This window comes from Phoca vitulina, unplaced genomic scaffold (assembly GCF_004348235.1).
Source record: "Phoca vitulina isolate PV1807 unplaced genomic scaffold, GSC_HSeal_1.0 scaffold1, whole genome shotgun sequence".
NCBI lineage: Eukaryota > Metazoa > Chordata > Mammalia > Carnivora > Phocidae > Phoca > Phoca vitulina.
In genome coordinates, this window is record NW_022589704.1 from 18,415,251 (window position 1) to 18,437,425 (window position 22,175).

The window sequence follows — 22,175 nt, forward strand, 5'->3', positions numbered from 1 at the left end:
GTCCTCTGACTGTCCAAAACCCACCTTGAACCTTTAGTCCCGCCCCCGAAGCCGAGTATTGGCCGTCGTGTCTCTACCCCCTATGCTCATTGGCCAGACTGGCTGCGGGTGACAGTGAGTGGCAGGCGCCGGGCCCAGAGCTTTGGGTCCCGACGAAACGAGCGGAGCCGACCGAGCCCCTGGAATCGCTCGGGTCACGGTTCCTGAGGTGAAACGCGAGATCGGTTACTGGAATCCCAAGGCCCGGGTCGGGCCTGACGGAGGGTGCCCGCGGAGCCCTAAGTGAGCTCACGGCGAGTAACGGGGGAAGGGGCGCCGCGGGAGGGGCGAAGGCGCGCAGCCGGAATGTTTTGATGGCGGGGACGCGCGGGCGGGGGCGCGCGCGGGCGGCGGGGCCGCGCGCGAGGTTGTCCGCTGTTGGGAGCCGAGCCCTTGGCCTGGCGCCGGCGACCCTGGGGCGCGCTGGGCTCGGGTCTTGGCGGCTGGGTGTGGGGAGGCAACCCAGCCCATCTGGGTGATCGGCTGTCGGACTAGCTCGATTCTTCCAACATCCGCAGGAAACCCTGAGCCCAGGCCCGGCCAGCCGGGGCTCCATGACCCTGGGTCCACACTGACCCGGTGAGTGGTGAACTCCCCGAAGGTTTGGTCAGCTCCTTTGGACCCAGGGCTCTCACTAACCCAGGAAGTCCCACTGGGGCCAGGCTGGGTCGTGTTCCACGGCCCGAGGGTCTGCACCGACTGGGTGAGTGCTGCCTAGACATGCCTGGCTCCAGGGACCTAGGGACCCCACAGTTCGCCCAGGATCTGGGTCTACACGGACCCAGTCAGGATTTCCCATCCAGGAACTATGCGTGCCTGGTGGGCCTTTGGTGCTAGGGAACCAGGGGAAGAGGTTGACCAGAAAGGCCCTTTTCAGAAGAGACTCTTTTCTTGGGTTTTGGATTTGGGGCTTTGAGGACCCCGAGAGGCCTGTCTAATTTCTGAGGCTGAGGTGGGGCAATGGAAAAACAGTCCAGAGGAGCTGCCTGACCTCAGGCCTGTACTGACTCAGTCTTTACAGGCTCAACAAGCCACTTCTTGGGATCCTAGAGTTGGATGAGTGGTCCTGTATGGTACAAGCAGAGGAAGTGATCTAGCCCTAGTGCCTCTTCCCCACTGCAGCCTCCCTGCCCCATGCTTGGCCTCCTCTTAGTGGAGGGTGGGTGGGTAGGAGGGTTGGGTTTCTTTCTTTCTATCCCCACTGCCCACTCTCTGGGGCCTGACATCTTCTCCTCCAGCAGCTGCAGAGCGAGGGCATCAAGGGCTGGAGTGGAGCAGACGCTGCCCATGGAGCTGGTAGGGCCATGTGCTTATCTCAAACCTTTGTTTACAAAGTGCTTCCAACCTCCCAGAAATCTCTTGGGAGACCCGGGTTTCTCCAGGAGGGCAGAGGGAAGCCCCCTTATCTCCGCTGAGTAGAAGATGAAACAGCACCCCCCACCCCCCCACCCCCCACCCTCGCAAAGCGGCAGACCAGCCAGACCTCAGTAGACACTCAGTAAAGGCTCTGGGAATGACTGACCTCCCAGACCCTGAGCTTACTGCTCTCCTGTGGTAACTACTCCTCTGCCTTTGAGCCGAGAAGACTGGGAGTAGAGACCAAGCCCAGAGATTCTTTCTCACTTTTTCTGGTCTGCTAGGCAGGGCAGGAGACAAGCAGCACCACGGTCTGAACCTGGATCTCTTCGTCATTCCCTGCAGGGGGACAAAGTGGACAGGGGGCGGTGGTGATGGCGCAGTTCGACACTGAATACCAACGCCTTGAGGCTTCCTACAGTGATTCACCCCCTGGAGAGGAGGACCTATTGGTGCACGTCCCTGAGGGGAGCAAATGTGAGTTCTCGGACCCGACAGCGGAGCCGGGGCCTGGGGCGGGCGCGGGTGGACGAACACGACAGAGGGAGCAAGGGGCTCCTGTTCCTTCAGGGCTCTGACATCTCTACTCCTGTGCCCACAGCACCCTGGCACCACATTGAAAACCTTGATCTCTTCTTCTCTCGAATATCCTTTGTGTTTCTGCGTGGGAGCTCTGGGACCCTTAGCCCCCATCTAAGCTGGGCCCCGGATGGGAAGTTGGGGTGGGTTTGATTCTAATCCCCGGAAGGGAGATGGAACTCTTCTTAAGGCTGAAAGAGGCTGGGAAAATAAGGATCATTATAGATAATGATAAGCCTGCATTTCCCAAGAGCTACGTGCCTTTCACTTTGTGGTGTCAGTTCATAAGGAACCTCTCTAAAGGTGATCTTTCTTTTTGACGGGATGCTAATAACTATAATAATTAATATCTTTTGACCTACTCTGTGTCAGCTCTGTGTTAAATACTTTATGCCCATTATCTCATACCTAATAATCCTCTGAGACGGGTGCTATTATTTCCAAAGTGCCACTGCAGACGAAAGTTGAGAGATATTAAGTAAATTTGGCCAAAGTCACACAGCTAGAAAGTCATAGAGCCAGGAGTTAAGTTCGGGCATGTGACCCCCAAAGTCTGTGCTTCTAAGTGCTGTCTCTGTCAACCACATTTTTCTTGACAATTATACGTTTATAATCTACACCAGAAGAATGGCTTCACTTGCATGCTCATCGGGGAGATCTTTGAGCTCATGTAAGTCTAAGAAGGGACGGTGATGTGGGGAAGGACCGCCTCTCAGTCTTTCCTCTTCTTGAGCTCAGCCCTGGCCGTACCAGCCAGTGCAGCTCAGTTCCCGGCTCAAAATCCTGCAGACTAATTTTAGAGCTCAGGGACTGGGTGTGGCACCAAAATTAACAATCACTTTTTTTATCTCCCTTACAAGGAATTCTTCCCAAATCCCCTTCTCTTCCATGAAGAGAACTCAGACTTGATCATTTCATCAGCTCATCAGCGCTCCGATGGAATGGGCATGGTTCGGTCAGGAGGTCTCAGAGATGCCAGCCACTTAAGAAAAGTGTGTGTTCTGCCTTAGTTACACCTAGGAGGGCAGAGCGCTTTCTAAAAAAGGAGCCATATGGCCTTGCCAAAGAGGATGGGATTGGGGGCGCCTGGGTGGCTCAGTCGTTAAGCGGCTGCCTTCGGCTCAGGTCATGATCCCAGAGTCCTGGGATCGAGTCCCACATTGGCCTCCCTGCTCAGCGGGAAGCCTGCTTCTCCCTCTCCCACTCCCCCTGCTTGTGTTCCTGCTCTCGCTGTCTCTGTCAAATAAATAAATAAAATCTTAAAAAAAAAAAAAAAAAAAAAAGAGGATGGGATTGGGAAACTCTCCCTCAATCAGGAAAGACTGTAAATCCCCTTAGGGCTTCTAAATACTATCTCAAAAGGAAATCAGGGATTGGGTGGCAGAGACCACAATCACAAGATCTTTGAGCTGAGTCTAGTAAGTGGTGGCAGAGATTACTATGCCGTGAGGAAAGCAGGCTAATTGTGTGACGCCCAAGGCTAAGAGGAAGAAGCAGGAGCTGGTTTGGGCCTAAGAAGGTCTCGGGGGCTGAGCAGTGGAGAGAGCCCACTGGGAGTTCTCCAGCCCCTGCTCGTCCCCAGAGGCTGCTCTCCAGTCTTGTTCTGCTGCTTCCAGACTCTTCCCTTTTCCCACACTATTTCACTGGTGCCTCTCCGACTCTTGGACTGTGGCCCCTCTTCCCAATTCCCCAGGCAGTTCCTCTTTGTGGTTGCCTTCACCACCTTCCTGGTCAGCTGTGTGGACTACGACATCCTATTTGCCAACAAGATGGTGAACCATAGTCTTCACCCTACCGAGCCTGTCAAGGTCACTCTGCCAGACGCCTTTTTGCCCGCCCAGGTCTGTAGTGCCAGGTAAGGGCCACAGCTCAGAGGACACCGGAGCCAGAGTTCCACTAGCAGGTGGGGACTGGAGTGTGAGGCGGTGGCGCATTCCCCAGAACACAGACTCGGGCTCAGCCTCGCCATATCCTTCAGGATAGCATCCTGTCTGCCAAGACTCCTCAAGGGCCTCCCCTCCCGCCCCCCCTTCCTTTTCCCCACCAGGATTCAGGAAAATGGCTCCCTTATCACCATCTTGGTCATCGCCGCTGTATTCTGGATCCATCGGCTTATCAAGTTCATCTATAACATTTGCTGCTACTGGGAGATCCACTCCTTCTACCTGCACGCTCTGCGTATCCCCATGGTGAGACTGGGGAAGTTGGGCAGTTAGCGCGCCACAGCCCAGAGTGCCTTCTGCGGCTTGGGAGGGGTGGGGCGTACTGCTGGGCCTCGGGCACCCTCATCCATCACTGGCAGGTCAGGGAGCCTCTGCTTAAAGGCTCCACCCAGCAAAGCACAGGGCCTCACAGCTAATGCGGGGCGAGGAGGAGTCCAGGCAACAAGCCCGCCTTCCCCACCGTGTCTCTCTCCCACCCCACAGTCTGCCCTCCCGTACTGCACGTGGCAGGAAGTGCAGGCCCGGATTGTGCAGACCCAGAAGGAGCACCAGATCTGCATCCACAAGCGCGAGCTGACAGAGCTGGACATCTACCATCGCATCCTCCGTTTCCAGAACTACATGGTTGCCCTGGTTAACAAATCCCTCCTGCCTCTGCGCTTCCGCCTGCCCGGCCTGGGGGAGGCCGTCTTCTTTACCCGTGGCCTCAAGTACAACTTCGAGCTGATCCTCTTCTGGGGACCTGGCTCTCTGTTTCTCAATGAATGGAGCCTCAAGGCCGAGTACAAACGTGGGGGGCAACGGCTCGAGCTGGCCCAGCGCCTCAGCAACCGCATCCTGTGGATCGGCATCGCCAACTTCCTGCTGTGCCCCCTCATCCTCATCTGGCAGATCCTCTATGCCTTCTTCAGCTACGCAGAGGTGCTGAAGCGGGAGCCCGGGGCCCTGGGAGCACGTTGCTGGTCCCTCTACGGCCGCTGCTACCTACGCCACTTCAACGAGCTGGAACACGAGCTGCAGTCCCGCCTCAACCGAGGCTACAAGCCCGCCTCCAAGTACATGAATTGCTTCTTGTCCCCTCTGCTGACGTTGCTGGCCAAGAATGGCGCCTTCTTCGCTGGCTCCATCCTGGCCGTGCTTATCGCCCTCACCATCTACGACGAAGACGTGTTGGCCGTGGAACACGTCCTCACCACCGTCACACTCCTGGGGGTCACCGTGACCGTGTGCAGGTGGGCCAGGGCGGCAGGCGGGGGCAAGCCCACTAGCGCCCCTGGGAAAGGCTTCCCTCTCACCGTGACCCCGATTCCCGCAGGTCCTTTATCCCGGACCAGCACATGGTGTTCTGCCCCGAGCAGCTGCTCCGCGTGATCCTCGCGCACATCCACTACATGCCTGACCACTGGCAGGGTAATGCCCACCGCTCGCAGACCCGGGACGAGTTTGCCCAGCTCTTCCAGTACAAGGCAGTGAGTGGAGTTGGAGTTAGGGCCTCTTAGAGACTGGCTGATAGCTCGGTGGTGAGGGCTGGGATCCCTCCTGCTCTCCTGTGACCTGGGTCCCCCCCCACACCTTTTAGGTGTTCATCTTGGAGGAATTACTGAGCCCCATTGTCACACCCCTCATCCTCATCTTCTGCCTGCGCCCACGGGCCCTGGAGATCATAGACTTCTTCCGCAATTTCACCGTGGAGGTCGTAGGTGTTGGAGACACCTGCTCCTTCGCTCAGATGGACGTTCGCCAGCATGGGCATCCCCAGGTACCGGGGAGGACAAGGGCAGGTGGCCAGAGGGGATGCTGACACATACGGTGTCTCTGGGCCGATTGCAGAAAGACACCCCTCTGAGCCAGTGCATCGCCAGAAGGCAGCCCTGCTTGGTAAATACGAGCTTGGGCTGGATTTTAGCCTTCAGCTTGCACCTCTGGCCAAGTTCCCTTGAGAAAGGCACAAACCAAGCAGCTAGCCCAGTGTGCGACCGTCCCTGGGGTGGCCCGGGGCAAGATACGGCAGCCCCCCTCACTGTAGCCTCCCTTGTGCAGTGGTTGTCCGGTGGGCAGACAGAGGCCTCGGTGTACCAGCAAGCCGAGGATGGGAAGACAGAGCTGTCACTCATGCACTTTGCCATCACCAACCCCGGCTGGCAGCCGCCGCGTGAGAGCACGGCCTTCCTCGGCTTCCTCAAGGAGCAGGTTCAGCGGGACGGAGCAGCTGCCGGCCTCGCCCAAGGGGGTCTGCTCCCTGAAAATGCCCTCTTTACGTCCATCCAGTCCTTACAGTCCGAGTCTGAGGTGTGTTCCTGGGGACTGGGAGATGACAGCAGGCAGAGTGGACTCCAGGTGCTGGGAGTTGAGGACTGGGCTTGGGGTGGAAGGGCCTACCTATCCGGTCGGTTTCCTTCTGCCTGTTCAGTCTGTGCCCTGGAGTCCTGACATCCAGAACACTGAGGGACCCTGCGGCCTCCCTCCTGCCCTGGGAACTCTACCCACCCCTTTCTTTCACAGCCACTGAGCCTTATCGCAAATGTGGTAGCCGGCTCATCCTGCCGGGGTCCCCCACTGCCCAGAGACCTGCAGGGCTCCAGGCACAGGGCTGAAGTCGCCTCTGCCCTGCGCTCCTTCTCCCCTCTGCACCCCGGTCAGGTGCCCACAGGCCGAGCTCCCAGCACCATGACAGGCTCTGGGTGAGTAGAGGGGGGGCCACGATGGGAGGGCATGGCAGTAGCCCCCAGCAACCTCTGCGGGTCTCAGAAATGTTGACGGCTCCTGTCTGTGCCGGGGGGGACAGGGTGGATGCCAGGACAGCCAGCTCCGGGAGCAGTGTGTGGGAAGGACAGCTGCAGAGCCTGGTGCTGTCGGAATACGCATCCACCGAGATGAGCCTGCATGCCCTCTATATGCACCAGGTGAGTGGGCAGGAAGGGCCCGAGCCACGGAATCAAGGTGGCCGCTGACAAATAGAGGGTTTTAGGAGTGGAAAAGCAAGATGTGGGTTTGGATCCCTTCTCTGCCATTCCCCTACTCTGATCTCCATTCCCGCATATACCCCTTTACCATCCTTTTCAGCCAAGTTTATTGTCACCCAGGGCCCTTTACACACTGGTTGTTTTCGCTGCCAAGAATCCACTTCCCTGAGCTAGGCATATGGCTCCCTCCTTTATTCACCTGTTCTTACCTCTTCAGTGAGACCGTCTCTGGCCAGCCTGACCAAAAGAGCCTCCCTTGGCCACCCTCCTGAATCTTCTGCTTTATTTTTCTCCATAGCATTTATCTGACATACTGCATTTTTTTCCTTTTTTATTTTATTGTCTATAACCGCCCGCCTCCACGCCCAGCATAGAAGCCATACAAGGGCTGGGATTTTTGTTTGTTCTGTTCACTGCTGTCTTCCCAGCACCTTGAAAGAGTGCCTGGCACTTACATGTGCACCCAATTTGTTCTTGACTCAAATGACTAGGTTCCAGGGACGTGCTGAGAATTTAACGTGTAAGACGTCATATGTGTGGTACACACTGTTAACGTGGTAGTTACTCTGGGTCGCTGATTCTAGGTGAGATGGTAAAAATGGGAACTGGATAGCATGGTGGGGGGCATCTGTTTCAGATACCCTGTCCCCGCCTAATGAGCCCCCCCCCCCCGCCTCCACCTCTCAGCTCCACAAGCAGCAGGCCCAGGCCGAACCTGAGCGGCACGTGTGGCACCGCCGGGAGAGCGATGAGAGTGGGGAGAGCGCCCCTGAAGAGGGGGCAGAGGGCTCCCGGGCCTCCCAACCTATCCCTCGCTCGGCTAGCTATCCCTGTGCTGCAGCCCGGCCCGGAGCACCCGAGACCACCGCCCTGCAGGGGGGCTTCCAGAGGCGCTACGGGGGTATCACAGGTATCCAGTGGGAGTCCAGGAGGGTACAGACCCTTCAGGGAAAGGTGGCTCTTCGGGGGGCCTCCTGGGGAGGAAGGAGGTCAGAGCGATCAGGCCCAAAGAGACTAACCCTCACCCTGACCCTGAACAGCCCCAGAACCTTTCTCCACATTTCTGTTTGTGTTCATTCTAAGAGTATGTTTACTTGTGTCTCTAGATCCTGGCACAGTACCCCGGGCTCCCTCTCACTTCTCTCGGTTGCCCCTTGGAGGGTGGGCTGAAGACGGGCAGTCAGCATCCAGGCACCCAGAGCCGGTGCCCGAGGAGGGCTCGGAGGATGAGCTTCCCCCTCAGGTGCACAAGGTAAGGGCTTCAGGACCGGAGAACGACTGCTACAGGAAGTAGTAACTTCCAGGCCGCGATCAAAGTCTCATGTGAGAGAAGGCAGGCCGCTCGTGCAGAGATACCGTTCCTCCCCCTCCAAAATACACTGCCCTTTCTTGCCTCACCTTCTCTGAAATCCAGGGCTTGATTTTCCCTATGAGTTCCTCCCCAGGAATCAAGCTTTCCTTTTCCTTTATCTCCAAGCTGTTTTTTGGGTAAGCAGTTAGCGGAAGATTATCTCCACTACTAACCCGTTTCTCTCCACAGGTATAGACAAGGCTGAGAGGGTCCCTATGTCCCAGGATGGAGGCCGCTGTCGCCCTGCCATCCCATCCGCCTGCCATGGAGGGCTCCTCTGAGTGTTGCCTGGCTCCACGTGTGTGGTGTCTGTGTGTCTGCCTGGCCAAGGGAGGTGCCAGCGCTGGGCTTGCCACAGCCCCAGGAGAGATGGGGGGCCCAGGAACCAAGGCACACAGGACTCCAGCCTCATCCCCAGGAACCCCCTTGGCTCAGAGTGTGGTGCTAGAAACTGGTCCCCAGCCCAGCCCCAGTACTACCACCTTTGCACCCACCCGTGCAAGTCTCCAGAGGACTGCCCACCACAGAAGCTGCCAAGCAGGGAGAACCCGTGCCAACTGTGGAGTGGGGAGGTTGGGCCCAGACCCTCAGCCTCTGCAGCCTCCCTCCCCCACCCTGAACAGATGAGCAGCTCAGGCTGTGGCCCTTACCTCACCCCCAGTTCTCTCCCAGTGCTGCAGCCTGCTCACCTCTCTCCCGCTTCCTGCACATGACTGGCATGTGTGCCGCTCGCTCTGGTTCTGTTCGCTTGCTCCCATTCTGTTCAGCTTTTGCTTTGCATTGGTGCGGAGGCCCTAGATCCCAGCTCCTCTCATGCTATCTCTTGACACTAAGAAGGAAGGTTTCTAAATTGCAGGAGCAGGGTGGACATTCTTTGCTGCCCTCTCCCAACTTCTAGGATGGGCCCCTGGGAGACTGAGGCCATTCTGGTCCCCATTGCTGCTTATTATACCCCTTACCGCCTGCACATAGGACGGACTGGACTGGTTGTGCCCTCGGCTGTCTACCACCCAGCAGGAGAGCTCTGGCCTGCCTCCCGCTGTCCTCCAGAGGGGGACAGAGGGACGACAGGAGGCCTTCGCCCTAGGCTTTGAGCTGCCGCATTGCATGCTGGGATCCAGCTCCTACTCTCCACCCCACCCCTCGCCCCGATCTGGTCCGCTGCGGGTGTGGTCAACTGTGCTGCCCGAGCTCACAGCGGAAGGCGTAGGAACTGTGTACAGCTTGATAACCCTTAATAAAAAAGGGACTTTGACGAGGTCGCGGCTTGTTGTCTCGCGCCGCTAGTTGTCTCTCGGCGGCTAGAATTATGGGAACAAGTGGAGTGGGGTGCGTGTGATTTTCCCTGATGGCCGGGGAGCCGGCCGGGCCCTGTAGGAAAGTGGGTCTATGCCGTCACTTGGATATACCGAGCTAGCCTGCTAGCGGAAGGGTCATTTCCTAGCTGTGGTTCCGTGGGGGTCAAGGTCTCCGGCCGGACGTGCGGTCAGATTTCGCGCCCTGAGCACGTGACCAAGCCGACTCCGCCCTGGTATTTTGCCTTTCCCGCGTGCACCCTCCCCCTCCCGCCCCTTCAGAGAGGTTGACCAATAGGGACCCTACGTAGGGGCTGGGGCCGCCCTCGTGGGCGGGGCTGCTGCGCGAGGGAGCTGCTCCGGTCAGACGCCGAGCATTCCTTCGGGCCGGGTCTTGGCAGTAGGGTCCCAGGCAGCGAGCGAGGGCCGGACGGACGGGAGAAGACGGCGTACGTGCCCTGCGTGAGTGCGTGGCGGCGGCGCGTGCGCGAAGAGTGGGTAGTGTGGCTGGGCCCACGTGTGTCCCTGCCCGAGACCCCCGCGGCTTGGCGCCCCTCGGCTCCATGACCCGAAACACCCCACCATCCGCGCCCCGCCCAGAGCAGCCGGTTCCGTTTGCCCTTCTTGCAGTCCCCGCAGGCCCCAAAGTCCCCGCAGCCTCGGCCGGCGGCCACGCATCGCCATGGTGATTGTGGGCAACTACTGCGAGGCCGAGGGGCCCTTGGGGCCGGCCTGGGTGAAGGGGGGCCTGAGTCCCTGCTTCTTCTTCACGCTTATGCCCTCGACACTGATGGCCCTGGGGGCTCTGGCCTTGGTGCTCGCCCTTCCCTGCAAGCGCCGGGAGCGGCCAGCTGGCCCCCACGAGCCGTCCTGGAGCGCCGGCCCTCTCGTCGCTCCCTATGTGCTGCAGCTGTTTTTGGCCACACTTCAGGTGGCACTGCCCCTAGCCGGCCTCGTTGGCCGGGTGGGCACTGCTGGGGCCGCCCCGCTGCCAGGCTATCTACTGCTGGCTTCCATACTGGGGACTCTGGCCAGCGCCTGTGGCCTGGGGCTGCTCGTGGTGGAACATAACCAGGCCTGGCAGAAGCTAGCAATGGGCATCTGGATCGAGTTCAGGCACAGCTCGGGTCTCCTGCTCCTCTGGACTGTGGCATTTACAGCTGAGAACTTGGCCCTTGTGTCCTGGAACAGCCCACAGTGGTGGTGGGCACGGGCAGACTTGGGCCAGCAGGTAAGGGACCTCGTGGGGAGAGGAGAATCATGAGTGGCAAGGGCTGAGAAGAAGGATGGTATGTCTGGTCACACTGGTTCCACACTTTCGGATGCCTCTAAGAAAGGGAAGAAGGGGGAGGCCTGCATGGCCTGGTTGCTGATAGCCAGCTGGTGGGGTGTGTCTGTGCTGAGTCACTCTAGATTTTTTTTAAAGCCTACTTGATGCTGGGCCCCTGACCTGGGTATGTGCCCTACCCCAGTCCCTAGCTCTGTTATAAGTGGTAACAATGGCATTTTGGCCTTCTTTGATGCTCTCCGGACACGTTTTATTCTAGGTTCAGTTTAGCCTGTGGGTGCTGCGGTATGTGGTCTCTGGAGGGCTTTTTATCCTGGGACTCTGGGCCCCTGGACTTCGTCCCCAGTCCTATGCCTTGAAGGTTAATGAAGAGGATCAAGACGTAGAGAGGAGTGAGGTATGCCTGAATTTCTGAACCTTAGGGTCTGTCTTAATTTCATTGCCTGTCCTCATTTTTTCCACCATAATACTTCTTTCCCAAATTTCAGTTTGTGCCCTGTGAGCCTTTCTGACCTCATTGGGGATCACTTGTGGGTCTGAGATAACTGGGAGCTGTAATCCCATACATTTTCCCTAGAGGGGTTCGGCTAGGCCACTTCTTTTTGATTTCTGAGCTCCCCTCCCCTACACATTTGACCATCCTAGGTTCCGTCACCAGAGGCACCACCAAGATCTACATGGCAAGACCTTGGCAGGAAGCTCCGCCTACTGAGTGGCTACCTGTGGCCTCGAGGGAGTCCAGTTCTGCAGCTTGTTGTGCTCATCTGCCTGGGGCTCATGGGGTTGGAACGGGGACTGAATGTGTTGGTCCCCATCTTCTATAGGGACATAGGTGAGGGGAAGAAGAAGTGCCCGCTCAGCTCTCTGGTCCTTCCTCGGCCATGTGAGAGGTGGGGGCCCTAACCTACGGAGGTGGGACAGTGTTAGGAGCTGGAGGGTCAGAAAGGGGATTGTGGCTGGTGCCTGGAGCAGTTTCTCCCGAAGAGAGCCCTCGGGGCCAGAAGTGGGCTCTGACTTATTTTCTCCATAGTGAACTTAATGACTGAGAAGGCACCGTGGAGCTCCCTGGCCTGGACCGTCACCACCTATGTCATCCTCAAGTTCCTCCAGGGGGGTGGCACTGGCAGTACAGGTATGAGGGACTCTGCTGTCACCCTGGTTGTCATTGGCCTCTCTCCCTCTTCCTCCCCGAAGCATCCCTCCCTTGGCCCCTTGGCGTTCTCGGACCTTTCATATCTTGGTAGTGGGCTGATGTCATTTGGCCCCTCAGCTCTACCGAGGCCTCCCCCCGGCTCCCCCTAGGCTTTGTGAGCAACCTGCGCACGTTCCTGTGGATCCGGGTACAGCAGTTCACATCGCGGCAGGTGGAGCTGCGCCTCTTCTCCCACCTGCATGAGCTCTCCCTGCGCTGGCACCTGGGACGCCGTACCGGGGAGGTGCTACGGATTGTGGACCGGGGCACGTCCAGTGTCACAGGGTTGCTCAGGTGCCAGGCCCGTGGAAATGGAGTGTGGGACGGTGGGGCTGGAGAAAGCACCCAGCTTCAGCTGCCTCTCCATCCTCCTTTTAATTTTTTTTTTTTAACTTTAAGATAAATATACACGTGCTGCCATAACACAAATAAAATGGAACAAGTATCTTATAAATTTTACTCACTTCTCCAGAGGTTCCCACCCCGTCTAGGATGTTGAGTTGTGCTCTTGACACTTTGACATACGTATATGCAGAGACTCACGGCACTAATGGGGTACTGGGGAGGGTTTCCCTAAAACACATAGGGTCATGACACAGATATCATTCTCAGAATTGCCTTATTAACAAAACAGTATGGAGACATCTTCTTCCCCTGCATGAAGATCCTCCTCATTCGTTATAACTGACCCAGCGCGTTCTGTACTTGGGGCCTGCTACCGTTTATTTAGCCATCTACCTGTTGAGGGGCATTTAGCTTGATTCTAGTCTGCTGCCACTGAAAAACAAAACACCACACTGAAACTCCTGGGGGCAGAGCTGCTGGCTCCAAGCCCCTAAACCTTCCTTTGTTGCCTGACTCGCCTTCCTAGCTACCTGGTGTTCAACGTGCTCCCCACGCTCGCGGACATCACCATCGGCATCATCTACTTCAGCATGTTCTTCAACGCCTGGTTTGGCCTCATTGTGTTCCTCTGCATGAGTCTTTACCTCAGTGAGTGCTGCTTGGTGGAAGTGTCTCCCTGAAGTATTCTGGGGACTTCCTTGGGCATGAGCCCTGGCCCTACTCAGGTGGCCCAGCTAGGAGAGGCTGTGGATTAGTGGACTTGAGTAAGCTGCTGCTCCCCAACGTGATGGGTGGGCCTTCTCTTCTGCCAGGGGGGCTGTAGCTCAAGCCGGATAGAGGGACAGGGAAGGGCCTCCTGGTCACATTAGGGGCCTGCTGTGGGTTCAAGTCAAGGAGAAACCTCATTTCTCTAACCAGCTGCAGCTCGCCTTCATTTGGTCACCCACAGCATTTTCACACACGAGGCTTTGTGCAGGCCGCAAAGATGCCTCAGGCATAGCCCCTTCCCCCGGGGAGCTTAGGGCTCTCTCCCTTTGGGATCTGGGTCCCTGGTCTATAGCTCAGGGTTCATGTGTATGTGTCAGGTAGCGAACATCCCCCTGTGGTCTCTGCTATCGGGAGTGATGTGTTGATCTCTTCTTCGCCTTCCTCCCCCTCCTGTCACTCTACAGTTGTGACCATTGTGGTCACTGAGTGGAGAACAAAGTTTCGACGTGCTATGAACACACAGGAGAATGCTACCCGGGCCCGAGCTGTGGACTCTTTGCTAAACTTTGAGACGGTAATGAAGGCCTTGGACAGTAACGTGAGGCACGGAGATGTGAGGCAGCCACGACGCGGGGCTGCCAGGGAGCTGCGAGGGGCGGGGGGGGGGGGGTGCCTTTTCAAATGAGGACGGAGGGAGGCCTGGCTGGCTCAGTCAGAAGAGCATGTGACTCTCGATCTCAGGGTTGTGAGTTCTAGCCTCATGTTGGGTGTAGAAATTATTTAAATAAGAGTTTAACAAAAGAAAGAAAGAAAAAAGATAAAATGAGGAAGGAGGCACTGGGAATCTGGAGGAAATGATCCAGGTGTTCAGGCTGCAGCCTCGTCTCATACGGTGGCTTGACTTCGTCAGGTGAAGTATCACAACGCGGAAGGTTACGAAGTGGACCGCTATCGAGAGGCCATCCTCAAATATCAGGTGAGGATGCTCGTTTGACGCCGGCTGAGAGCAGTGGCCTAGCCTCGTGGAATTTCCAGGGCCAAGAGGAGTACAACTTGGGCTGAAAAAATGAGGTTGAAGATGCCTGGGGGCTCAGGTTTGGATTTGGTGAGAGTGTATGTGTGACATTCCACCCCCCGACCCCCCTATATCATTGCCCCAGCATTTGGAGTGGAAGTCAACGGCTTCACTGGTTTTACTAAATCAGACCCAGAACCTGGTGATTGGACTCGGGCTCCTTGCTGGCTCCCTGCTTTGTGCGTACTTTGTCAGTGAGCAGAAGCTACAGGTGAGGGAACTGTGCTGGGGACGGGGAAGAGGGGCCCGGGGTCCGTGTCTGGGCCCCCCGGTGCCTGGGGGGAAGTGGGCAAGGTGACAGCAGATGGGCGGGGTGCCAGCCCGTAGGCCTCCCATGACTCCGTCGTCCTCCTGGGATCTCCACAGGTCGGGGACTTCGTGCTCTTTGGCACCTACATCATCCAGCTGTACATGCCTCTCAACTGGTTTGGCACCTACTACAGGTAACCTGATCTCCGACCCTCACCTGTCCGGGGTGCATGGTTATTTCCCCAGCTCCTCAGAGGAGCCCCAGCCAACGCTGTTTTTGCAGGATGATCCAGACAAACTTTATCGACATGGAGAACATGTTCGACCTGCTGAAAGAGAAGCCGGAAGTGAGTGAAGCGTGGGGTGCGGGAAGCGGGAGTCTGCGTGGTGTTCCGGTGGCTGGGGAAGAGCAGACCTTAGTGGCGGCACACATGGGTGGCACTTTCCCAGGTGAAGGACCTCCCTGGAGCAGGGCCCCTGCGCTTCCAGAGGGGCCAGATTGAGTTCGAGAATGTGCACTTCAGCTATACCAGTGGGTGAGTCTCCCTTTTGCCACCTCCCAGCCTCCTGTCCCATCATCCATTTACACATGGCCTCCGCCCCCCCATCCCTGCTTCTCAGCCCACCACTGCCTAGAAGGGGAGCCTTCTAGGGCAGGGCCCAAGGGAGGGGCAGGGCCCAGGAGTAGCTCTCCTGGTGGAAGGAGTCCCTGGGAGTGCAGCAGGCCTGCTGACCACGCCCACCCTTCCTTGCAGGCGAGAAACGCTGCAGGATGTGTCCTTCACCGTCATGCCTGGACAGACCCTGGCCCTGGTGAGAGAAGACCCAGGCACTTGGCCCAGACTCCTTGAGTTTCCCTACTCCGGTGCTCATGGAAGTTTGTGACCCAGGCTGTGGGTCAGAATCCTGTCACGACAGGCCACAGGATTGAATGTAGCAGCCTCGATGGACACTGGTGGCTTCTTGGAGAGCAAGCCTTAAAAGCAATAGGCCTGAAAATGTTTTCCCTCTGTTTCCAATGCACCAGGTGGGCCCATCTGGAGCAGGGAAGAGCACAGTGTTGCGCTTGCTGTTTCGCTTCTATGACATCAGCTCTGGCTGCATCCGAATAGATGGGCAGGACATCTCACAGGTAAGGTTGCTGGGGAGAAGACTGTGATTTAGGGGCCTGTGTGTGAAAGAATGGCTCTCTATGAAGTGCTGGCCACTCTCCAGGGAGAGAAGGAGAGGTCACCCCTGCAAAAAGCTGCAGCTGGAGACCTCAGCCTTACTAGCGTCATGTGACCTACCCCAGTAAAGTAGTCATGGGCATAAAAAGCATCTTTTTTCTTTATAGATGGAGAAGCAGACTCAGGGAGGTTGAACGATTTGCCCACACAGCTAGGACTTGGGATGGTGGTGACAGGGTTCCTATACCCCATCCCATGTGCCCCCTCCGCCCCCGATCCCATCTTACCTCCCAGAGGGTGGGCGTGGGGCAGTCTCACGGCCTGGCCATATGGTCTTTTGGCTCCAGGTGACCCAGATCTCCCTCCGGTCTCACATTGGAGTTGTGCCCCAGGATACTGTCCTCTTCAATGACACCATCGCTAACAACATCCGCTATGGCCGTCTGACAGCCAGGGACGAGGAGGTGGTAGCTGCCGCCCAGGCTGCGGGCATCCATGAGGCCATCCTGACTTTCCCTGAAGGTGAGCTTCCTGCAGAGAGAGGCCCTGCCCTGCCCGATTCAGTCCTGCTGTTCCCTCCAACCCTCTGTTCCATCCCGTCCTGCTCATCTGGGCGCAGAAACCAAATGTGTTCCATGTGACTTGAGGTAGGCGGGCAATGTTCACAGGATACGAGACGCAGGTGGGCGAGCGGGGACTCAAGCTGAGTGGTGGGGAGAAGCAGCGTGTGGCCATTGCTCGCGCCATTCTCAAGGCTCCAGACATCATTCTGCTGGATGAGGTGAGGGCCCTGGGCAGTCCGCTCCCCTCCTTCCTCCCTTGTGTGTGCCCAGGCCATTTGCTGCTGGGCAGTGGCCCATCGCGGATAGACAGCATGAATCCCTGCTTCATAAAAACACCTTACAGTCCTCGAATGCAGAGTAGGTTCTTTTTGATTCCCAAGGCCTCAGCTAGCAGCTTGTGTCCTCCTTCCACGGGGATCTCGGGTGGCAGGGGCAGGTTTACCCAGATCCTCTCTGTAGGCAACATCAGCGCTGGATACATCTAACGAGAGGGCCATCCAGGCTTCTCTGGCCAAAGTCTGCGCCAACCGCACCACGATCGTCGTAGCGCACAGGTACGGGACCCCGGGCAGCGGGCAGCGGGCGCCCACTTGTGGTGTATGGTGCGTAACGCAGCTCTGATTTCTCAGGCTCTCAACTGTGGTCGACGCTGACCAGATCCTCGTCTTTAAGGATGGCTGCATTGTAGAGAGAGGACGGTAAGGAACAGCGCAGGATGAACAGGGCGGGGCCTCTGAAGGGGTGGGGGGAGGAAAAGGTGAAATCCCACGAGTGTCTCGGAGCTCCCTGGCTGATCCCTCCCCTCTCTGTGGGCTGGTGGTGAGGACTCTTGGGGTTAAACGGGTGGTTGGGACTTGCACTTTCCTCCTCCTCCTTGCCCCAGGCACGAGGTTCTGCTGTCCCGAGGCAGCATGTACGCGGACATGTGGCAGCTGCAGCAGCGGGGACAGGAAGAAGTCTCTGAGGACACCAAACCCCCAGACTGAGACCGGTGACAAAGCTGCGGCCACGTCCCTCCCAAAGGAGAACTCAGAGGGGAATAAGATGTATCCCTTTGCCCGGCACGTTTCATCCCGGTGTTGGGGTATGGTGCTAGCTATAGTTGGGGAAAAGAACCTTTCGGAAAAGCACTTTCTGGGGAAATAAAAGTGTGGACTATGCTAGGATCCTTGTGACCTTGGTGTGGGGCATTGCAGGGGGCCTCTACCCTTAGGCGAGGGGCACATTCTTGACAGGACTCCTCTGGTTTCGGTTGGAAAGGAGAAAAAAACACACCACTTGGAGGTCTTAGTGACTGCCAAGATCCTTTATTCCTTCCAGGCCCCTCCTTGCCCCCTACAGATGGGGGCAGCCTCAGTGTAAAGGGGATGACATGATGCAGGGGGCTGTCTGGGGCCTGGCCAGCATTCGCCGAGGGCCCACCCACCAGACAGTTCTAGCTGCTCTCTTCCAGGGCCTTCTGTAGGCTTGGCTCCACAAGGTGCTCCTCCTGATGCTCCCTGGAGATGGCCTCCTTGTCTTTACTCCTGGCTGCTCCCAGCTTCCTCTCCCTGTGTACCCTAGAGGTGTGGGGCCACAGTCCTCCTCAGCTGAGCCTCCCTCCCCAAGCCCAGGGCCCTAGCACAGGCTGCAGTTGGACGGCTTCAAGCTGCGGCTCTGGGCCTGGAGCAAGGAAAGGGGAAGGAAGGGAAGACAGGGTGCGACGTCAAGGAAATGAGGGCCAGTCCTCACTTCAGAGCCCAGTGTGGGCTGGAGTCACGCCAAAAACGAAAGGGTAACCGCCATTCCGAAACTCTCTGCCACTTGAAGAAAGCCCCTCCCCACCTTCCTCCCAGTGCAGGACCTGAGCTCTCCCCAGTCCTCATACCTGCTGCCGTCGGTATTCTGCCTCGCTGGCTGACAGTGCTTGTGCTAAAGCTAAGTCTTCTTCCTCCTGAGAACTGGGAGGGAGGAATAGCGCAAGTTGGATGACAGTAACACCTAAAACGTGAGCATCTGATCTGTTAGGCATCCCTGTGCTGAGCGCTTCTGAGTATTCTCTCAGTCTTTCCACAACCCTACAAGGTACGTAGTAGTACGGTCCCATTTTAGAGAAAATTAAGAACCCTCATGGGTTCAAGAACTTGTCAAAGGTCATATAGTTAATAAGCTGAATTTTGAGCCCAAGTTCTTAATTATTATCCTGCATGGGGTTGGAGTGGTCCCACCGCCCTCCCTCCAAACTGAGCCTTTGCCCACATCCCACTCTCTTTCACCAGAGGAGGTACCTTGGGACCTGGGGTTTGGTCTCTGCCAGGGACAGTTCCAGGGCTCTTTGCAGAGCCTCATCCTCACTCTGCAAAGAGGAGAAAGAAAACCAGTTGCCTTGGACTTTATTCTCCTGGCGGGGGCAGGGGAGGGTTTGCTTCTGCCACCGGCCCCCCCCAAGCTCCGCCCAACTCACCAAGCCATTCTGCAGAGCAATCACTGGAGGGGCTGACCTGGATGGAGACTGGGTTGTTGCTCTACGGCAGACATTCAAGAGGCTGAAGTCAGAGATGTGAAGGGAAAAAAGGGAGAGAAGAAACAGGTAGGCCTGCCTACCTGCTGGGAGAGGTAGATGAAGGCAACGTCCGACTTGGGCTGGGGACGGTGCTTGTAGAAGAACCCAGACCTTGTGCTCTGGAGATGGCGGCAAGTCTGTAGGGAAGAGACACTCTTGGCATGCCTCCAAGAACAGTCAGCTTGCATGTCCTCCCAGGCATTACCCAGGAAGTCAGGAGGGGAGTTCCTCCAGTCTGGAAAAATACGCACTTGAATAGGAAGCTAAAATAGACTCCTCTAGCTAAAGGCAACAGGTTTGCAGCTCCTCAACTTGTAACGACAGAGGCTGAGTCAGTTCTAAAAGGACGGGGTGATCCCAAAGGCAAGGACTGGACCTGGCTGCAATTACCCTGGCCGGCTGGTGGGGTGACTCGCCCCGGAGCAGTCATGGTCCAGCGGGTGACGGTGCTTGATGCAGAAGTTCCCGCCACAGCGCTCACAGGTCAGTTTCATCATCTCCCGCTGGCGGCAGCCAGAGCGTTCACACTTATTGGTGAAGATCTGAGGTGCAGAGGGAAGGTTTGTCTCTGCTGAGACTCTGACCCCGTCCTCCAATCCCATCATAACAGCTGTTCGGGTTTGCAAGCATCCACGGTCCCAGCTGGGTCACGGCTAACCCCTCCAACGCTTACCTTACGTTTTTGCTGTGCTGGATCTGAGCGACAGTCTCGGTCGATGTGCTCCCCCACAGCGCGGTCAGGGGGCTCCCCTCTGGCCACAGGCACAGGCACATTACAGAGTGGGCACACAGGTACCTGGATATCCTAGAGTTAAGAAGGAGTAGGGGTCAGTCTGTGGCCGCTCCCAGTCCAACCAAATCTCTGGTCCTGAAATAGCCTCCCTGAAAGAACCTGGATATGCCTCCTATAAACGCACAAGGAAACAATGTTTCCAGCACTGAGCTTCAGAAAAACAACGAGAGGAAATGGGAGGCAGAGGGATTCCGGAGATGCTGCAAGCATCCTCCAGCCGCCCCCTCCCGCCGTCAGCCCGCCCCCTCACCTTCTGGTAAGCAGATCCACAGTGATGCTGGGCGTACGCCACATGGTCTGCGCAGAAGATGCCGGAGCAGGCGTCGCACTTGAGCGGCAGAAAATCTGCAGGGAGCGGGTCGGACTGCAGGTCCAGCGGGACCTCGACGTCATTCCCACTCACTCAAGCCTTCCACTCAGGGGAAGGGAAAACGCCGCCCAGTTTGCAACAAACTGCACCCGGTCCTACGCCACTATCTCCTTAGCCACGCCCCCTTAGCCACCGCCCCCAACTTCGATCCCCGCCCTCCTCTGGCATTGCCAGCCCGGGAGCCCAGCCTTGGAGCCCATCCTTCGCGCCACCTGCAGCTCCAAGCCGCGCTCGGCCCGGCCCCGCCCCCCGCGCGCTCCGCCCCTCACCCAAGCGCTGACAGCTCGGCTCGGAACAGTGAGCCCCGAGGTCCGGAAACTCCATCGCCGGGCCGGGCGGGGCCTGCTGGCAGAGGAAGCGGTGCTGAGCGTGTCTAGGGCTCTCGCTCCGGGTCCGCACCACGACCCGGCACTCCAGGGGGCTCCTGCCCCGCCCCTCCCTCTCCCCCCGCCCTGCCGGGGTTACCGGAGCCTCAGCCCTTCCCGGCCAGCGACTCCCACTCCTCCCCCGGCGCGCGCGGGCGTGCTGACGTCATCGCGCAGGGCGGGCACGTCCCGCGCAGTCTCTGGGCGGCGAGAGGAGCCTCCCCTGCAGAGCCGAGTCCCGCCCTCCCCTGCTGGGTGAGGCGGGAGGCGGGGGGCGGGGGGCGGGGGGAGGGTGACCGCGCGCGGCTCCGGGAGGGTGGGAGCGGGCTAAGCTCCCGGACGGGCCAAAGCGCCGGCGAGGGCGAGGCTGGATGAGATCCTGGGGAAGTAGGGCTGGGGTGGCTTGGGGTCTTTCACAGTTGGGTCCCTCGCCCGCTCCTCACTCCAATACTTTCGCTCTCGCGCTTTCGTTCACTGCCACAGGGGCTCTTACTGTCCACGAGCTGACGACTCCCGTATTTCCTCCCAGTGCAGATTTCCCCCTGGATCTGCGGATCCTTCCTCCGGGTTTACCTCTGATGCCCTTTCTGTAAGACTTCGCTGACCCTCCCCAGTCTGAGTTAGGAGCACCGACCGTGTGATCTCCCCGATTCTGTGCTAGCGCCCGTATCACCTTATTGTAATAGGCTGTTCACACACGCGCACATCAATGTCCTGGGAAATCGGGGACCGCCTCTATCTTGTTTGGGTCCCTAGCACCCAGCGCAGTGCCTAGAATTGTGTGGTTTTGTTACTGTGGGTTTGATATGAGTTCAAAAATTGTTTTTAGAAGTTGTTTTGACATAAGAATGAAGTACGTTGTGTCGGGATGTCATCATCTCATCTGTTCTCACAGGTGAGAATTCAGTAGTAGCTCAGCTGCTGAGGGGCCGCTCGGGGCTTATTAATAAAAACATATGAAGAAGCAACTGGATGACATATGCAAAGACATGACTTACAGGGCAATATATATACATCTCGGGTACCCCCAGTCTAGGGTGGACAAGTATTCTCTCAGTCAAAACCTGAAGGGTGAGAGGATGTTGGCTAGGTGAAGGCCAAGGGAGAAAGGAACAGAGTGGAAGGAGATGGTATTCCAGGCGGAGGAATCGGCAGGGACAAAGACCTGGAGATAAGAGAGAGAACGAGGTCCTTTAGATGAGCTTTAAGAAAGCTAGCTATACGCAACTGATAAATTATTGAACACTACATCTGAAACTAACGATGTACTATATGTTGGCTAATTTAAATAAAATTTAAGTTTTTAAATTTAAATAAAAACAAATTTATTTAATTTAAATAAAAACAAAAAGAAAGCTTGGGGCATCTGGATCTTAGGTACAAAAAGCCCAGTCTGGCAGGAAGTGAAGCTGGAGAGCTAGCAGGGGCCAAATTAGCTCAGATAGTGGAGGCCACAGCAGTATTGAGAATTTCAACATAAATATATCAAGAGACTAGAGATAGCTTAAAGCAGGGAAGTGACATGATCAGGTTTGTATTTTGGGAAAGTCACTCTGGCTTCAGTGTGGAGAACAGATCAGGGCAAGTATGAGATTGGAAAAAGGGAGACCAGGTAGGAGGCTGTTGTAATCCAGGCAAGAGATAATGGTCTGAACCAGAGTGGGGGCAATGCTTAGAATTAGTGAGAACTCAGGGTGGGGGGATGGGTTAGCCTGGTGATGGGTATTAAAGAGGGCACGTTCTGCATGGAGCACTGGGTGTTATACGCAAACAATGAATCATGGAACACTACATCAAAAACTAATGATGTAATGTATGGTGATTAACATAACATAATAATATTAAAAAAAGAATTAGTGAGAACTCAGTAGAGAGTTTAGATATGAGATCGATATTTTAAAATAAGTAACTTTCCAATATATCACTGAAGGGATAAAATGGGGGGGGGGGATTCTATTCCCAGAGCAATTATAAAGTACTCAAAAATTTC

General features: G+C 56.8%; 3 protein-coding genes across 17 annotated transcripts; 2 read left to right on the forward strand and 1 right to left on the reverse strand.

Annotated features, from left to right (window-relative positions):
• Nucleotides 1–130: 130 nt before the first annotated feature.
• Nucleotides 131–9,486, forward strand: ATG9A (autophagy related 9A). Of its 9 annotated transcripts, none has more exons than XM_032401837.1 (17): nucleotides 131–282; nucleotides 558–618; nucleotides 1,278–1,335; nucleotides 1,741–1,872; nucleotides 1,997–2,040; nucleotides 2,580–2,644; nucleotides 3,668–3,829; nucleotides 4,022–4,163; nucleotides 4,401–5,149; nucleotides 5,233–5,386; nucleotides 5,497–5,676; nucleotides 5,958–6,206; nucleotides 6,420–6,598; nucleotides 6,703–6,820; nucleotides 7,568–7,790; nucleotides 7,987–8,132; nucleotides 8,421–9,486. In XM_032401837.1, the coding sequence occupies exons 4-17, from the start codon at nucleotides 1,770–1,772 to the stop codon at nucleotides 8,424–8,426; spliced, it is 2,520 nt and encodes an 839-aa protein (XP_032257728.1). In that variant the 5' UTR covers nucleotides 131–282; nucleotides 558–618; nucleotides 1,278–1,335; nucleotides 1,741–1,769; the 3' UTR covers nucleotides 8,427–9,486. The 9 variants fall into 9 exon arrangements, with proteins under 9 accessions (XP_032257728.1, XP_032257739.1, XP_032257710.1 ...); XM_032401848.1 differs by having other exon boundaries at nucleotides 1,281–1,335; XM_032401819.1 differs by lacking the exon at nucleotides 558–618.
• Nucleotides 9,487–9,885: 399 nt separating this feature from the next.
• On the forward strand, nucleotides 9,886–17,296 carry ABCB6 (ATP binding cassette subfamily B member 6 (Langereis blood group)). Its single transcript, XM_032401883.1, has 19 exons — nucleotides 9,886–10,757; nucleotides 11,074–11,211; nucleotides 11,460–11,646; nucleotides 11,845–11,946; nucleotides 12,117–12,300; nucleotides 12,878–12,999; nucleotides 13,524–13,633; nucleotides 13,970–14,035; nucleotides 14,220–14,345; nucleotides 14,501–14,577; nucleotides 14,667–14,730; nucleotides 14,834–14,919; nucleotides 15,139–15,196; nucleotides 15,411–15,515; nucleotides 15,900–16,074; nucleotides 16,221–16,333; nucleotides 16,575–16,669; nucleotides 16,745–16,813; nucleotides 16,999–17,296. The coding sequence occupies exons 1-19, from the start codon at nucleotides 10,209–10,211 to the stop codon at nucleotides 17,099–17,101; spliced, it is 2,529 nt and encodes an 842-aa protein (XP_032257774.1). The 5' UTR covers nucleotides 9,886–10,208; the 3' UTR covers nucleotides 17,102–17,296.
• A 78-nt stretch (nucleotides 17,297–17,374) lies between these two features.
• ZFAND2B (zinc finger AN1-type containing 2B) lies at nucleotides 17,375–20,360 on the reverse strand. 7 transcript variants are annotated; one of them, XM_032401901.1, is made up of 10 exons: nucleotides 20,286–20,360; nucleotides 20,090–20,162; nucleotides 19,701–19,795; nucleotides 19,331–19,462; nucleotides 19,048–19,199; nucleotides 18,699–18,794; nucleotides 18,559–18,619; nucleotides 18,383–18,450; nucleotides 17,983–18,095; nucleotides 17,375–17,674 (listed from the first exon to the last, which is right to left on the reverse strand). In XM_032401901.1, exons 2-10 carry the CDS (start codon nucleotides 20,142–20,144, stop codon nucleotides 17,469–17,471), a joined length of 978 nt encoding a protein of 325 aa, XP_032257792.1. In that variant the 5' UTR covers nucleotides 20,145–20,162; nucleotides 20,286–20,360; the 3' UTR covers nucleotides 17,375–17,468. The 7 variants fall into 7 exon arrangements, with proteins under 7 accessions (XP_032257792.1, XP_032257798.1, XP_032257785.1 ...); XM_032401907.1 differs by having other exon boundaries at nucleotides 20,090–20,165; nucleotides 20,286–20,346; XM_032401932.1 differs by having other exon boundaries at nucleotides 17,415–17,777; nucleotides 17,983–18,055.
• Between the last annotated feature and the right edge of the window lie 1,815 nt (nucleotides 20,361–22,175).

Coding starts and splice junctions, on each gene's coding strand:
- ATG9A (XM_032401863.1), top strand. CDS start 1,770: ATGGCGCAGTTCGACACTGAATACCAACGCCTTGAGGCTTCCTACAGT. Junction 5,150..5,232: donor GTCACCGTGACCGTGTGCAG/GTGGGCCAGGGC, acceptor CGATTCCCGCAG/GTCCTTTATCCCGGACCAGC. Junction 6,599..6,702: donor AGCACCATGACAGGCTCTGG/GTGAGTAGAGGG, acceptor CGGGGGGGACAG/GGTGGATGCCAGGACAGCCA.
- ZFAND2B (XM_032401901.1), bottom strand. CDS start 20,144: ATGGAGTTTCCGGACCTCGGGGCTCACTGTTCCGAGCCGAGCTGTCAG. Junction 19,200..19,330: donor CAGCACAGCAAAAACGTAAG/GTAAGCGTTGGA, acceptor TCTGCACCTCAG/ATCTTCACCAATAAGTGTGA. Junction 18,795..19,047: donor CACCCCACCAGCCGGCCAGG/GTAATTGCAGCC, acceptor TCTTCCCTACAG/ACTTGCCGCCATCTCCAGAG.
- ABCB6 (XM_032401883.1), top strand. CDS start 10,209: ATGGTGATTGTGGGCAACTACTGCGAGGCCGAGGGGCCCTTGGGGCCG. Junction 14,920..15,138: donor CACTTCAGCTATACCAGTGG/GTGAGTCTCCCT, acceptor CCTTCCTTGCAG/GCGAGAAACGCTGCAGGATG. Junction 15,516..15,899: donor ATGGGCAGGACATCTCACAG/GTAAGGTTGCTG, acceptor TTTTGGCTCCAG/GTGACCCAGATCTCCCTCCG.